Here is a 16,854-nt window from a genome sequence, read left to right as displayed (position 1 = left end):
GTACGGCTCTAAATCTACATGTTAAACCATTAAGTTAATATTGCTTTCTAGGTTAATGTGACCAGGGATTTCTCTGTGTCCTCATGTGTAACACCAAAATGTCAGATAAGTAGCATAAGCCAAAGAGAATGCAAATCTCTGGGAGACATGCTTAATACATGTAGATAAAATTATGAAGGATAAAAAAGGGTCATAACTTTTTTAATCTTCAAGAATCACTGGTAATAAACTATAATTTTGACCCTGGAGTCTAATATGACTTTGACTCTAGACCAGTGGTTCTCAACCTTTCTAATGGTGTGACCCTTTAATACAGATGATGTTATCACGCCAGGTACTCATATGTGGGTGTTTCTGCATGTGGGCAGATCTGCCTGGAAATGGATAGAGAAGAGGTGTCTCAGTTCCTAAGACCATCAGAAATATGTGTTTTCCAACCCCCAAAGGGGTCACGACCCACAGGATGAGAATCGCTGTTCTAGACCCTTGCTATTTAGGAAGGCAGTCTACAATACTCTTCCCAAATATGACAAAAACCATCATCAAGCAGGTTCCTGAGATGGAGACTATTTTCCATTTCCATATGCATATATTGCAGTGATTTTGTGGAGCATAACCACACATCAACATTATTTGTAAATAACATTACATTTAAAAATATTTTAACATCTCTTGGCTCGGCGCCCATAGCACAGTGGTTACAACACGAGCCACATGCACCAAGGCTGGCGGGTTCAAGCCCAGCCTGGGCCAGCTAAACAACAATGACAACTGCAACAAAAAAATAGCTGGTAATCATGGTGAGAGCCTGTATTCCCACTACTTGGGAGGCTGAGGCAAGAGAATCACTTAAGCCCAAGAGTTTGAGGTTGCTGTGAGCTATGACACCACAGCACTCTACCGAGGGCAACATAGTCTCAAAATAATTTAACATTTCTAAGTTTTAAGATAATGTAGGATGTGATTATAATTACATAGAACATACAAATGTCCCTGCCATCTAGAGCCAGAGCTGAATCATAGAATCTTAGTGGTCATCCATCCATTTAACAAATTCCTATTGTATACTGCATATGCCGTAGTACCATATATTCAATGCCTTTTGTACACCATGAGTCTAAGAAACTCTGATGTCTTGATGAGTACAACTTTAGCAGTGACTGAGAGTCTAGCTTCACCCTCTTATAGAACTCCCTTCTGCCAAATCCTGAGATATGGGGCTCTAGCTTCTGCTTACATAATTCTAGCAGTGAAGAATTCACTTTGAAACAGACCATCCTGTTTAAAAATAACCTGATCTGTTATAAAATTCTCCTTTATTCTTATTTGTAAACTGAGCTGCAGAATATTTTAGTGATGCCTCCAAAGGCATACAGTAAGGCCTCTGCATTGCCAACCCTGGAACTCAGCTTTCCACATGCTTAATCAAGTGCATTTGCTTTGCTGTGAAGCTACAGAGAAAACATTTTTTTTCCCTTGCTTTATTTGACTACTGTTCGGGTATTTGAAATGCCTCCCCATTATTCCCCTTTCCAATCAAAACATCCCCTCATATGATTAGGTTTCCAAACCCTTTCCTATTACCCCAAACTGGCATGCTTTATGTGGTCAATGCCCAGAAAAGAATCCAATACTCAAGTTGTGGTCTGTATGTGTAGAATGCCCTGAACTTAATTAACCCATTATTGTCCCATTATTAACCCATTATTTCCCCATTATTTTCCCTTTATTAACCCATTTATTTTAATGCCCATTAACTTATTTGTTAATGTCACCTCTGTTTGCATCATTCCTTTTTGGTAGTCACATAGTGATCTCATATTGAATATGAATTTATAAAAAAAAAAAGAATTTATAGTCTCCAAACACTGCTTTCTCCAGTGCAGCTAAAGTCTCATTTGACTTAAAAGCAGACCTTATTTGTTCCTCTTACAATTGATCCTGTAAAATTCAGCCCACATTTCCTAGTTTTTAACTCCAGTGAGACTACATCTAAATTAATTTAACTATATTTAAATACCACATTTAAGATTAAATTATTTACAGGGTAAAATCAACATGATATATCCCACCATTAGATATCTTTATCAATGAGTTGTAAGTTCATCATATGCTAAGCACATAATTTTCTTCCATTATTTCTTTTTTTTTTTTTATTGTTGGGGATTCATTGAGGGTACAATAAGCCAGGTTACACTGATTGCAATTGTTAGGTAAAGTCCCTCTTGCAATCATGTCTTGCCCCCATAAAGTGTGACACACACCAAGGCCCCACCCCCCCTCCGTCCCTCTTTCTGCTTCCCCCCCCATAACCTTAATTGTCATTAATTGTCCTCATATCAAAATTGAGTACATAGGATTCATGCTTCTCCATTCTTGTGATGCTTTACTAAGAATAATGTCTTCCACTTCCATCTAGGATAATACGAAGGATGTAAAGTCTCCATTTTTTTTAATAGCTGAATAGTATTCCATGGTATACATATACCACAGCTTGTTAATCCATTCCTGGGTTGGTGGGCATTTAGGCTGTTTCCACATTTTGGCGATTGTAAATTGAGTTGCAATAAACAGTTTAGTACAAGTGTCCTTATGATACAAGGATTTCTTTCCTTCTGGGTAGATGCCCAGTAATGGGATTGCAGGATCAAATGGGAGGTCTAGCTTGAGTGCTTTGAGGTTTCTCCATACTTCCTTCCAGAAAGGTTGTACTAGTTTGAAGTCCCACCAGCAGTGTTAAAGTGTTCCCTTCTCTCCACATCCACGCCAGCATCTGCAGTTTTAAGATTTTGTGATGTGGGCCATTCTCACTGGGGTTAGATGATATCTCAGGGTTGTTTTGATTTTCATTTCTCTAATATATAGAGATGATGAACATTTTTTCATGTGTTTGTTAGCCATTCGTCTGTCATCTTTAGAGAAAGTTCTATTCATGTCTCTTGCCCATTGATATATGGGATTGTTGGCTTTTTTCATGTGGATTAATTTGGGTTCTCTATAGATCCTGGTTATCAAGCTTTTGTCTGATTGAAACTATGCAAATATCCTTTCCCATTGTGTAGTTTGTCTCTTTGCTTTGGTTCTTGTCTCCTTAGCTGTACAGAAGCTTTTCAGTTTAATGAAGTCCCATTTGTTTATTTTTGTTGTTGTTGCAATTGCCATGGCAGTCTTCTTCATGAAGTCTTTCCCCAGGCCAATATCTTCCAGTGTTTTTCCTATGCTTTCCTGGAGGATTTTTATTGTTTCATGCCTTAAATTTAAGTCCTTTATCCATCTTGAATCAATTTTTGTGACTGGGGAAAGGTGTGGGTCCAGTTTCAGTCTTTTACATGTAGACATCCAGTTCTCCCAACACCATTTATTGAATGGGGAGTCTTTCCCCCAAGGTATGTTCTTGTTTGGTTTATCAAAGATTAGGTGGTTGTAAGAAGTTAGTTTCATTTCTTGGTTTTCAATTCGATTCCAAGTGTCTATGTCTCTGTTTTTGTGCCAGTACCATGCCGTCTTGAGCACTATGGCTTTGTAGTACAGACTAAAATCTGGTATGCTGATGCCCCCAGCTTTATTTTTATTACTAAGAACTGCCTTAGCTATACAGGTTTTTTTCCAGTTCCATACAAAACGCAGAATCATTGTTTCCAAATCTTGAAAGTACGATGTTGGTATTTTGATAGGAATGGCATTGAATAGGTAGATTGCTTTGGGAAGTATAGACATTTTAACAATGTTGATTCTTCCCATCCACGAGCATGGTATGTTCTTCCATTTGTTAATATCCTCTGCTATTTCCTTTCTGAGGATTTCATAGTTTTCTTTATAGAGGTCCTTCACCTCCTTCGTTAGGTATATTCCTAGGTATTTCATTTTCTTTGAAACTATAGTGAAGGGAGTTGTGTCCTTAATTAGCTTCTCCTCTTGACTGTTATTGGTGTACACAAAGGCTACTGACTTGTGGACATTGATTTTATATCCTGAAACATTACTGTATTTTCTGATGACTTCTAGGAGTCTTGTGTTTGAGTCTTTGGGGTTCTCTAAGTATAAGATCATGTCGTCAGCAAAGAGGGAGAGTTTGACCTCCTCTGCTCCCATTTGGATTCCCTTTATTTCCTTGTCTTGCCTAATTGTATTGGCTAGAACTTCCAGCACTACGTTGAATAATAAAGGTGACAGAGGACAACCTTGTCTGGTTCCAGTTCTAAGAGGAAAAGCTTTCAGTTTTACTCCATTCAGTAACATATTGGCTGTGGGTTAGTCATAGATAGCTTCAATCAGTTTTGCAAATGTGCCAGCTATACCTATACTCTTCAGTGTTCTAATTAGAAAAGGATGCTGGATTTTATCAAATGCTTTTTCTGCATCTATTGAGAGGATCATGTGATCTTTATTTTTGCCTCTGTTAATATGGTGGATAACGTTTATGGACTTGCGTATGTTAAACCAGCCTTGCATCCCTGGGATGAAGCCTACTTGATCATGATGAATGACTTTTTTGATGATAAGCTGTGATCTATTGACTAGGATTTTGTTGAGAATTTTTGCGTCTATATTCATGAGTGAGATTGGTCTGAAATTCTCCTTTTTGTTTGGGTCTTTTCCTGGTTTTGGTATCAGGTTGATGTTTGCTTCATAGAATGTGTTGGGGAAGATCCCTTCTTCCTCAATTTTTTGGAATAATTTCTGCAGTACAGGAATAAGCTCTTCCTTGAAGGTTTGATAGAATTCTGGAGTGAAGCCATCTGGACCAGGGCATTTTTTGGTTGGAAGCTTTTTTATTGTTTCTTTGATCTCAGTTCTTGAAATTGGTCTGTTCAGGAGCTCTATTTCTTCCTGGCTGAGTCTAGGGAGAGGGTGTGATTCCAAATATTGATCCATTTCCTTCACATTGTCAAATTTCTGGGCATAGAGTTTCTGGTAGTATTCAGAGATGATCTCCTGTATCTCTGTGGGATCAGTTGTTACTTCCCCTTTATCATTTCTGATTGAGGTTACTAGAGATTTTACTTTTCTATTCCTCGTTAGTCTGGCCAATGGTTTATGTATTTTATTTATTTTTTCAAAAAACCAACTCCTTGTTTCATTAATTTTCTGAATGATTCTTTTGTTTTCAATTTCATTGATCTCTGATTTGATTTTGGATATTTCTTTTCTTCTACTGAGTTTAGGCTTAGATTGTTCTTCTTTTTCCAATTCCATAAGATCTCTTGTGAGATTGTTGATGCCCTCTCTTTCTGTTTTTGAAATTTAGGCATCTAAAGCAATGAATTTTCCTCTCAAAACTGCTTTTGCAGTATCCCACAGGTTTTGGTAGCTTGTGTCTTCATTGTTGTTATGCTCAAGGAAGTTAATGATTTCCTGTTTTATTTCTTCCTGCACCCATCTGTTATTCAACAGAAGATTGTTTAATTTCCATGCCTTTGTGTGGGGTTGAGTGTTTTTGCTAGAGTTTTTGTTAGTCCACTCTAACAAATTTTACCTGTATCTTCTCAGACCATAAGGCACTTCTCCACCTTTAGTGCCTTATGGTCTGAGAAGGTACAGGTAAAATTTCAATTCTTTTGATTCTGTTGATATTTGTTTTGTGTCCCAGGATATGATCAATTTTGGAGAATGTTCCATGGGGTGATGAGAAGAATGTATATTCTTTATCTTTGGGATGGAGTGTTCTATATGCGTCTATCAAGCACAGTTGTTCTAGGGTCTCATTTAAATCTCTTATATCTTTGTTGAATTTCTGTTTAGAGGATCTGTCCAGCTCTGTAAGAGGAGTGTTAAAGTCCCCTGTTATGATGGTATTATCAGATATCATATTGCTCAGAATGAGTAAGATCTGTTTCAAGAATCTGGGAGCATTTAAATTGGGTGCATAAATATTTAGAATTGAAATGTCTTCTTGTTGTATTTTTCCCTTGACCAATATAAAGTGACCATCTTTGTCTTTTTTGACTTTAGTTGCTTTAAATCCACATGTATCTGAAAATAAGATTGCAACTCCTCTTTTCTTCTGAAAGCCATTTGCCTGAAAAATTGTCTTCCAACCCTTGACTCAGAGCTTTAATTTGTCTTTTGAAGCCAGTTGTGTTTCTTGCAGACAGCAAATGGATGGCTTGTGTTTTTTAATCCCGTCAGCCCATCTATGTCTCTTCAGTGGGGAATTCAAGCCATTAACATTTATTGAGATAATTGGATAAGTGTGGTAGTATTCTATTCGGCTTATTTTGTGAGAGTCTATTGCTTAGTTTTATCTTTTGCATCAGTGTGGAAGTTAGGTTCTGTCCTTTAATTTCTGATTTCTTACTTTGCTGCTGATCCATTGTGGTGGTCAGTGTGCAGAACAGGTTGAAGTATTTCCTGTAGAGCTGGTCTTGTTGTGGCGAATTTCCTCAATGTTTGTATATCCGTAAATGATTTGATTTCTCCGTCAATTTTGAAGCTTAGCTTAGCAGGGTACAGAATTCTGGGCTGGAAATTGTTCTGTTTAAGTAGATTAAAGGTAGATGACCATTGTCTTCTTGCTTGGAAAGTTTCATTAGAGAAGTCTGCGGTCACTCTGATGGATTTGCCCCTGTAGGTCAACTGGCACTTACTCCTGGCAGCTTGCAGAATCTTTTCTTTTGTCTTGACTTTGGACAGGTTCATCACAATGTGTCTTGGAGAAGCTCGGTTAGAGTTGAGGCGACCTGGGGTCCGATAGCCCTCTGAAAGCAGTGTGTCAGAATCTTTGGTGATATTTGGGAAATTTTCTTTTATAATATTCTCTAGTATGGCTTCCATTCCTCTGGGGCATTCTTCTTCCCCTTCTGGAATTCCTATAACTCGTATGTTGGAACGCTTCATAAAGTCCCATAATTCTGACAGGGAACGTTCTGCTTTCTCTCTCTTCTTTTCTGCCTCTTTTACTATCTGAGTTATCTCAAGAACTTTGTCTTCTACCTGTGAAATTCTTTCTTCTGCCTGGTCTAACCAGTTGCTGATACTTTCCATTGCATCTTTAAGTTCCCTAATTGACTGTTTCAGTTCCTTCAGCTCTGTTATATCCTTTTTATATTCTTCATATCGTTCTTCTCTTATTTGATTCTGTTTTTGGATTTCCTTTTGGTTATTTTCCACTTTATTAGCAGTTTCCTTCATTGTTTCCATCATTTCCTTCATTGTTTTCATCATGTGTATTCTAAATTCCCTTTCTGTCATTCCTAACATTTCTTTATAGGTGGAATCCTCTGCAGTAGCTACCTCAGGGTCCCTTGGCAGGGTTGTTCTGGACTGGTTCTTCATGTTGCCTGGAGTTTTCTGCTGATTCTTCCTCATGAGTGATTTCTTTTATCTGTTTCCTTGCCCTAATTTTCCTTTCACTTCCTCTTGCTCTTTAATTTCTCGTGCCTTTGGACTCGGTGGACTCGGGACCCGGCCCTGGGCCCAGTCAGACCTGTCGGCCGCCGGCACCGCCACTTTGGCCGCTTACCCTGCAGCGCCTCTCGCCGCCTGCTGCCGCATTAGGGCAGAGCTTCTTCCATTATTTCTTAAAAGATTAGGTTCAAAGGACACTGTTGTGATGTGAGAGGGAGGCACACCAGGCTGACCGAGAATTCCCAAAGCAGGGGTTTCCCAACTTTCAGAGGTCTAGGAGAAGAGAGAGGAATGACATGAGAAATTAATCTGCTGAGGCCCAGAGAGGTGAACACCATATCAACCTGTAGTGAGACAGATAGGTGCTACCTTGACCTGAAATCTTAGAGGTTTTTATTAGGATTTTGGAGCTTGTATGTACAGAATAAAGAAGTAAAGAGTTAATAGTCTCATTACTAAATCATGTGGGTGGTCTTTTGATTATGAAAAAAAAGATCATCAGAGTGAATGACAATAAGGCATCAAATCATAGAACAGTTCTTAAAGGCAGAACTAAATAGGTAACAAACAAAGTTGCCTTGGGAGAGGAGAGAGGAGCAGTTATGGTTACAGCCTTTGGACTAGATTGGCTCAGCTCAAGGGTAATTTTTAATTTTCTTCTAACTCTTCTGATCTTCTGTCTCCTATAAACTGCTGATTTCTACCCAGATATTCCCAAACCAGTTTTCTGTCTATTCTGCTGAACATTCTGAACCTTTTATCACAATAGGTATGTTGAACAGTGTGGGGCTGAGGCCTGGGGCTTTTCCCACACAAGTCATCTAGAATGTCAGCTTGAATTATATTACTACCCATAGGAACCTTTGTTAAATGTATCTTTAAAGTAGTCTGTTATGTTCAGAAATGTTTGAAAAAAAATCATGGGCAAAAATTTTAGGTCCCTGCTGAAAAAATAGAGAGACAAGAAGCAAGAAGGAGTAAACCCTGAATTATAAATAGAAAAACAGAACAAAATGACAAAACAAATTCTATCTATCTATCTAACTAGAGATAGAGAGAGAGAGAAGGACTCATCATGGAAAGTTAGTCCCAAATGAACATATACTAGCTTTAGCATATGCCCCATAGGTTTTATGGAAAACAGCATCTAAAAGACCATGTAGTTTAGAATCAAGTCCTATAAGCAGTGACTTATTTCTGGAAAGTGGAAATGAACATATCACAAAAGGCTCTTAGACTTGAGGAAATTATTAGGAAAAGTAGATAATAACTATACGTTGATGTGCAGCTGACAAAATACAGGAACAGCACTATGATTGCTATGAAGAATTAAAAATAAAAAGAATAGTAATAGTAAATTTTAGTAATGAAGTTATTGAATAGGTATGTAGGCGTTAATTTATTTTGAATCTCGATCTTGCTTTCATGCCTTAGTATTGTAAGTAGAAATGGGAAATTAGAATTGTGCTGTTAATAGTAATTGTTCCATGTTTTGGTAGAAAATTCAATAGAACTTAATAAAAGTCTTTGTTGACTTCTGAGCTTTCTACAGTTGAAGAAAGTAAATCTACCTATCTATAAAAAGTCAGTACTGTTCACTTGTTAGGAGTTATCCTTTGAGCAAGGATGGAACTTGTTCAGTGAATAGAAGCAAGGATGGAACTTGTCCAGTGAATAGAAGCTTGCTTTATAACCCCAACAGTTTTTCTCATGTATTAATTTCTTACTTGTTTGCTTTTGAAGACAACCCCTCTGTCTCAGGTTGAGGCAACGTGGAGTGCCAGAGAATTCATTGAAACTGTGTTCTGTATGCCTGGCACAAAGTCAAACTCTATTGCTTACCAGTTAAGAACCCTTTGGGAAGTTACTTCAACTCACTGAGACCAAGGTCTCCAATTTATAAAACAAACCAAATATACACACTTCACATGGTTTTCCTAACACTAAATGAAATAATATGCATGTAACCCTTTAAAGCCAGAACCCATATTGTCCAGTTTCAGAGCAGTTACACAGCTGAAGAAATACAATTCAGCGGCAAAACGTGACAGAAAACAAACTCCTCACATACTTGAATATTTCAAAAACTATGTAGGTGTTTCAAATATATCATGCCATTTCTTTAAATTCTTTGTTTTCTTTTTTACCTACCTCTTGTATTTGTCCAGCTTCCCCTAAGTATCTCACTCACTCAACTAGTACTTAAAATTTCTTACTACACTTAGCCTACAGCTACCTTTTTACTCCCTCTTCATCTTCCCCAGTCCCAAGCCTTTCTATACCTTTAGAAAGATTCTCTCTCCTAATAAAAAAGAATTCTTCTTCTTTAGGCAAGTATGTGTATATGTGTATATACAAATATGTGTTTGGGGTGTGCATTAGAGATTGGCTGGTAATTACAGGCTTCTCTTTGGTGGGCTAGAGAAGAAATACTGTGACCAATCCCACATTCACATTAGTTTTTTTCATGACACATATGAAAACAAACACTCTTTCAGTGTCACACACTGTTTATTTTCCAGGGGAGCCAAGCCTCTGCTACATGTATGAGGGAGATGGGATATGCGAGCCTTTTGAGAAGGAAACCAGCATCGTGGACTGTGGCCTTTACACTCCCAAAGGATACCTGGATCTGTGGGCCACCCAGGCTTATTCCTCTTATGAAGACAAGGAGAAGTGTCCTGTTTCCTTGGTAACAGGAGAACCTCATTCCAGGGTAATTGAAGCAAGATGTTTAGAGTTGAGGCTGAGCAAAATTGTAACATGACTCCCCAGGTGCTGAGTAGGAACTCACATTTTGCCCCAGACTTTGACTTCACAGTTTGCCCTTACTGATCTCAGAACAAGATAGTATTAAATAAAAAGTTTCCAGATTAGCAATAAAATAAACCCCACCTCCCCACTCACACCTCTTGTCTTCACTAGTTTTCATCTAAGAAGGTGTGACTATGCCAGGGCTGACTCCAAAGTTTGTGTAGTATCTTGAAATTTTTGACTTAGAAAACATAAATTACACTTGAGCTTTGTGTTTGGGATAATTTAATTTAATTAGTTAATTTATTGACTTTAGAAATAGGATCTTGCTTTGTTGCCCAGGCTAGAATGCAGTGCCATCATCACAACTTACTGTAGCCTTGAATTCCTGGGCTTGAGGCAATCCTCCTGCCTCAGCCTCCTGAGTAGCTGAAACTACTCATAGGTGTGTGCCACCATGCTTGGTTATTTTTGCTTAATTCTTATTTGTAAATATGGGTGTCTCACTATGCTGCCCAGGTTTGTCTTGAATGCCTGGCCTGAAGTGATACTCTCACTTTGGTCTCCCAAAGTGAGAATATCAGATGCAAGTCACTGAACCTGAGCCATAATTTTAAAGGAAGAAAAAGAAGTAGCAAAGAGTCAGAAGACCCAGGTGACACTTGGATCTGCCAGTATTGCTATTATTTTCACATGTGTTGGGCAAGCCACTTAACCTCTCTGGATCCCTATTTTCTCGTATATAAAATGGCTATAGTAATACCATATGCATTTAACTCAAAGGTTTATTACTAGGATAAAATGAGATTTAAAAGATGAATTAGAGAACAAAGTAAAAATTGATTTAAGTAATTTTTATTACAAAAGAAATTTTAAGAGTTAGTACTAGAAGCAAATTCTTAGTGTTACAATTTTCACCTGAATGTTATCTAAGCAGATAGATTCTCTGAGACAGCAGTTCTCAACCTATGGGTCATGAGCCCTTTGTCACAATGAAAATACATCCTGCATATCAGATATTTACATTACAATTCCTAACAGTAGCAAAATTACAGTTACAAAGTAGCAACAAAAATAATTTTATGGTTGGGGGTCACCACAACATGAGGAACTGTATTAAAAGGTCATGGCATTAGGAGGCATTAGGAAGGTTGGGAACCACTGCTCTGAGGACTCTAAGACACTATTACTGATGACATCTATAAATTATAATTGAATATAAGAAAGACGATTAAGGGCTCTTCACTCTTAGTACCCTTCCAGATGCTTCCATTGCCAAATAAACGCTTTCATTCATCATAATAATAGATAATACCATCATACTTTCACAGAAGGGAGACGTAGCCTTCTAGGCTTAGGCTAGAATGACATAATAGGATTTTAGGCTTAAGGAGGCATAACTGAGGAGACTGAGGAACTGACCCACAGGGGCTCCAGTTTAAGAATCTCATCAAGGACTCTGATGTCTTCTGGAAGCCAGCTCTTCCATCGTGGCTTTCAGCCTTCTTCTTCCTGTTTATAACATGGCTGCTGCCCGGGGCGGCGCCTGTGGCTCAAGGAGTAGGGCGCCGGTCCCATATGCCAGAGGTGGCGAGTTCAAACCTAGCCCCGGCCGAAAAAAAAAAAAAAAAAAACATGGCTGCTGCTGCCTAGGTATGAAGTCAGCACTTGGAGAAGGAAGAAGTGGACATGCTAAAGGAAATAGGTGCCTGAGGCCAGCTGGGTCTTTTAATTGGGAAAATGGCAATAAAAAATTCCCCAATAAGTTCAACACTATAGACTTCTACCCATAACTTATTGATCAGATCCAGGACACTTCATCATCCTTTGTTGTAAAGAACTCTAAACAGGTGAACATTTAAAACTGGATACACTGTTACCTGGATACACTGGAGTTTGTTAGTAAGAAAGCAAGGGGAAGGAAGCAGATATGGTTAGGCATCCAGCCATCGCTGCCGCACTCTCAGCCTCATTCTGGCATCTTTCTCCATAGAGGTCTGGTACACAATGACAGTAATCCAGGAAAGTTGGGAGGTTCTAAGTTAGTGACAGCTCTCTGAAGGGGCTTTTAGTCTCACCTGTCTGTTTTTCTAAGTGAACTGGGAGAAGTTTCCTGGAGTGTTACTTCTCTGGCTCCTTAGCGCAGCTGAATGCTCCATGGTTACCTGAATCAGCAGCTTCACCACTGGGACCAGGCAGTGCTGCCTCCTCACAGCCTTCTGCAACTGATCCACGGAGTGGTCATCTGAAATGTGCCAGGGCTATTCTTTATGCAAGACCCCTGGGCCAACAATGAGTTGAGAGTTGTTGTGTGTGTTTTTCTAATCTGGAAAATTATGTTTTGATGTTAACAAGACATAATTGAGAAATTTTACATTGAGACAAGTTCTCTGCCAATAATATGATCATTAGGCACTCAGAAAGAGAAAAATAATTCTTTTAGGAGAAAAATAATTTTGAGCTGGAGAGTTTCATGGTCTCTACTTATCTCTCCTAATTTATACTTACACTTTTTGGTTGAAATTGCATTTCAGGTTTGCACATCTTACTATCCAGATTTACCCAAGCACCATCCCTTTACTGGCTGGTTTCCTTGTGTTACTGGAAGAAACAGAACTCAGGATGAAAAGAGTGAGCATCCAGAAAGTAGCCTGGAGAAAGAGGATGAGGTTTGGCTTAAAGTAAGTGGCCCACATGGTTTTTGTGAAGGCTGTAGATGGGGGGAGGGCTGTGCATGTGTGTGTGTGTGTGTTTGTGTGTGTGTGTGTTATATGTAAAATGATGCGGTTGGATGACTTGTCAGAAAATCTTATTTTGTTATCTCAAAGTTTTTATGTTTGAATTTATTTTCATTCTCTTTGAATTTTAGACTCCTTTCATCTATGAGTAATCAGTTTGCTGAAGTGTAATATACACACACAAAAATGCAAATACACACACAGGTCAATAGATTTTGAAAAGTGAACAACCTTTCTAACTTTCACACAGATCAAGAAATAGGGTAGTAAAACCATCCCCACAAGGCTTTCTCAAGCCCCTTCTCAGTGATTGTAGCACTGAGTTATCCACTGTTTTTACTATCAGAGATTAGTTTATATAAAAACTTTATGTGAAAAACTTTACAGTATGTACTCTTTGTTTCCTTCTTAGTCAACATTACTCTTGTGGAATCCATTCATGCCTCTTAATAGCAGTGTTTATTTTCATTGCAATGTAGAATTCCAATGTGTGAATACATCACAATACATTCAATCATTCTAATGTTGATAAATATTGGGGCTATGTGGATTTTTCTCTATTATTCAATTAAAAATCATTCTGCTATAAGCATTTCCATACATTTCTTGTGATGACCTGTACATGTATGAAAAGATAGGTATATTTGGAGCTGCTAAATTAGTGTTTTTCAACCTTTTTATTTCATGGCACACTTGGACCTATAGTTAAACTTCCTTAGCACACTTAAATTATGTTGATCAAAGGAAAATAATGATGAGAAGAAAAATATACTTTCTGTGCTTTGAACTTCTTTTGAAAATGATTTAATTAATGATATTTAAAAATTTTCATGGTGCACCTAAGATCCTCTTAGAGCACACATGCTGTGGCACACTGGTTGCAAATCATTGTGCTAGGTCATAATAATTAGGCCAGCTTTAGTAGATAATTCCAAACATTTTTCTATAGTGGCTGTACTAATTTATACTCCCTCTAGAGGTTTATGAATGTTTCAGTTGTTTCACATTTTCATCAACACTTCGTATTTTAATTCTTTAGCATTTTGTTGAATATGTAAAGCTAAACCCTTATGATTTCAATTTATGTTTGCAAGATGACCAATGAAATAGGGAGCCTTATATGTATATCAAACATCTGAATATATATATATATTTTTTTTTTTGAAGGCCATAGTCAAGTCTTTCTCTCAGTTTTCCATTGGGTTGTCTGTTATTTTTGCCTTAATTTATATGATTTCTTTGTAATTTTCTGATTATAATTTTTTCAATTATATGCTCTTTAAAATCTTTCATAATTATGCCTAAATTTTCTTGCTTTCAATGGCATCTTGAAATGAACTGAAGTTCTAAATTTTACTGATATCCAATTTATTTTTCTTTTCCATTATGGGTAGTTCTTTTTGTATGCTTTAATAAAAAATTTTTTATCTACAACAAAGATGTCCTTTCCTATATTATCTTTTAGAAATGTTATTGATTTACTTTTTTTATTTATGTCTAGAATTGATCTGAAATTTTTGTGCATTATGTGAGATAGGGACCAAGATACTTTCCCCTATGGATTTTCAATAAATGTAGGATCACCCTTACTCTAACTAAAAGGTTTTTGGTCCAATGGGCTGTAGTGTGTCATCTTTTTAATATGTCAACTGGTAATACTATATAAATGTATGTGGATGTAGTTTATTAACTCTAAATTTTATTCTATTTGTTTCTATATTTTTCCCCCTACACTGTAGATCTTAGGTATTGTCCATTTTTAATGAGTCTTAAAATCTAATAATGTTAAGTCCTACATCTTTGTTTATTTTCTTTCAAATTATATAACTATTCTCAGTGTTTTGAATTTCATATGAATTCTGGAATCAGTTTATCAGTTCCCACATTTAAAAATAAACTTATGCAATTATGACTGAGATTTTATCAAATCTATGAGTTAATTTAAGGGAAAGTTTTCTCTTTGAAATACTGAGTCTTCTAATGTATTTCTTCAGTTCTTTAAGGAATTCACATCTTTATTTTATTCTTTAATTTCTTTCTTTACAGTTTCTGAGAGACTGGAATTGAATTTTATCAAATGCTTTTTCTGCATCTATTTAGATGATATTATTTCCCCCTTTGTTCTATTAATATTTTGACTTAACACTGATAAATTTTTAAATATTCAACAACTTTACATATTTGAGGAAAAAAACAAAGAATATGCTATCATTTAAAAATAGTATTTGAATTTTATTTGAGAATTTTTGATGTTTTTTTCATCTATAGTCATTTTCTTTGGAATATTCTGTGTAAGGTTGGTGTTAATTTGTGGCTTCTTTTTTGTTGTTGTTGCTCAGCCTTGTTAGATGTTTATCATTTTTATTAACCTTTTACTAATCTTTTTAAAAAACCAACAAAGGGTATTTTTGCTCTTATTTTACATTATTTGTTACTTCTTTTTTTTTTTATTGTTGGGGATTCATTGAGGGTACAATAAGCCAGGTTACACTGATTGCAATTGTTAGGTAAAGTCCCTCTTGCAATCATGTCTTGCCCCCATAAAGTGTGACACACACCAAGGCCCCACCCCCTCCCTCCTTCCCTCTTTCTGTTCCCCCCCATAACCATAATTGTCATTAATTGTCCTCATATCAAAATTGAGTACATAGGATTCATGCTTCTCCATTCTTGTGATGCTTTACTAAGAATAATGTCTTCCAGGTCCATCCAGGTTAATACGAAGGATGTAAAGTCTCCATTTTTTTTAATAGCTGAATAGTATTCCATGGTATACATATACCACAGCTTGTTAATCCATTCCTGGGTTCGTGGGCATTTAGGCTGTTTCCACATTTTGGCGATTGTAAATTGAGCTGCAATCAGCAGTCTAGTACAAGTGTCCTTATGATAAAAGGATTTCTTTCCTTCTGGGTAGATGCCCAGTAATGGGATTGCAGGATCAAATGCGAGGTCTAGCTTGAGTGCTTTGAGGTTTTTCCATACTTCCTTCCAGAAAGGTTGTACTAGTTTGCATTCCCACCAGCAGTGTAAAAGTGTTCCCTTCTCTCCTCATCCATGCCAGCATCTGCAGTTTTGAGATTTTGTGATGTGGGCCATTCTCACTGGGGTTAGATGATATCTCAGGGTGGTTTTGATTTGCATTTCTCTAATATATAGAGATGATGAACATTATTTCATGTGTTTGTTAGCCATTCGTCTGTCATCTTAAGAGAAAGTTCTATTCATGTCTCTTGCCCATTGATATATGGGATTGTTGGCTTTTTTCATGTGCATTAATTTGAGTTCTCTATAGATTCTAGTTATCAAGCTTTTGTCTGATTGAAACTATGCAAATATCCTTTCCCATTGTGTAGTTTGTCTCTTTGCTTTGGTTATTGTCTCCTTAGCTGTACAGAAGCTTTTCAGTTTAATGAAGTCCCATTTGTTTATTTTTGTTGTTGTTGCAATTGCCATGGCAGTCTTCTTCATGAAGTCTTTCCCCAGGCCAATATCTTCCGGTGTTTTTCTTATGCTTTCTTGGAGTATTTTTATTGTTTCATGCCTTAAATTTAAGTCCTTTATCCATCTTGAATCAATTTTTGTGAGTGGGGAAAGGTGTGGGTCCAGTTTCAGTCTTTTACATGTAGACATCCAGTTCTCCCAACACCATTTATTGAATAGGGAGTCTTTCCCCCAAGGTATGTTCTTGTTTGGTTTATCAAAGATTAGGTGGTTGTAAAATGTTAGTTTCATTTCTTGGTTTTCAATTCGATTCCAAGTGTCTATGTCTCTGTTTTTGTGCCAGTACCATGCTGTCTTGAGCACTATGGCTTTGTAGTACAGACTAAAATCTGGTATGCTGATGCCCCCAGCTTTATTTTTGTTACAGAGAACTGCCTTAGCTATACGGGGTTTTTTCCGGTTCCATACAAAACGCAGAATCATTTTTTCCAAATCTTGAAAGTACGATGTTGGTATTTTGATAGGAATGGCATTGAATAGGTAGATAGCTTTGGGAAGTATAGACATTTTA

General features: G+C 37.1%; 1 protein-coding gene across 2 annotated transcripts in view; it reads left to right on the top strand.

Annotated features, from left to right (window-relative positions):
* Positions 1–16,854, top strand: part of PAPPA2 (pappalysin 2) — a 300,676-nt gene that overhangs the window by 161,593 nt on the left and 122,229 nt on the right. For both annotated transcript variants that reach the window (XM_053607820.1, XM_053607821.1), the window contains exons 10-11: positions 9,870–10,063; positions 12,636–12,782. In XM_053607820.1, coding sequence (XP_053463795.1) covers positions 9,870–10,063; positions 12,636–12,782 — 341 coding nt within the window. The remainder of the gene's footprint in view (positions 1–9,869; positions 10,064–12,635; positions 12,783–16,854) is intronic.

The sequence above is a fragment of the Nycticebus coucang genome, chromosome 10, assembly GCF_027406575.1.
Source record: "Nycticebus coucang isolate mNycCou1 chromosome 10, mNycCou1.pri, whole genome shotgun sequence".
NCBI lineage: Eukaryota > Metazoa > Chordata > Mammalia > Primates > Lorisidae > Nycticebus > Nycticebus coucang.
The sequence above is the reverse complement of the archived record's forward strand: the minus strand, read 5'-3'. Positions and strand labels throughout refer to the sequence as shown.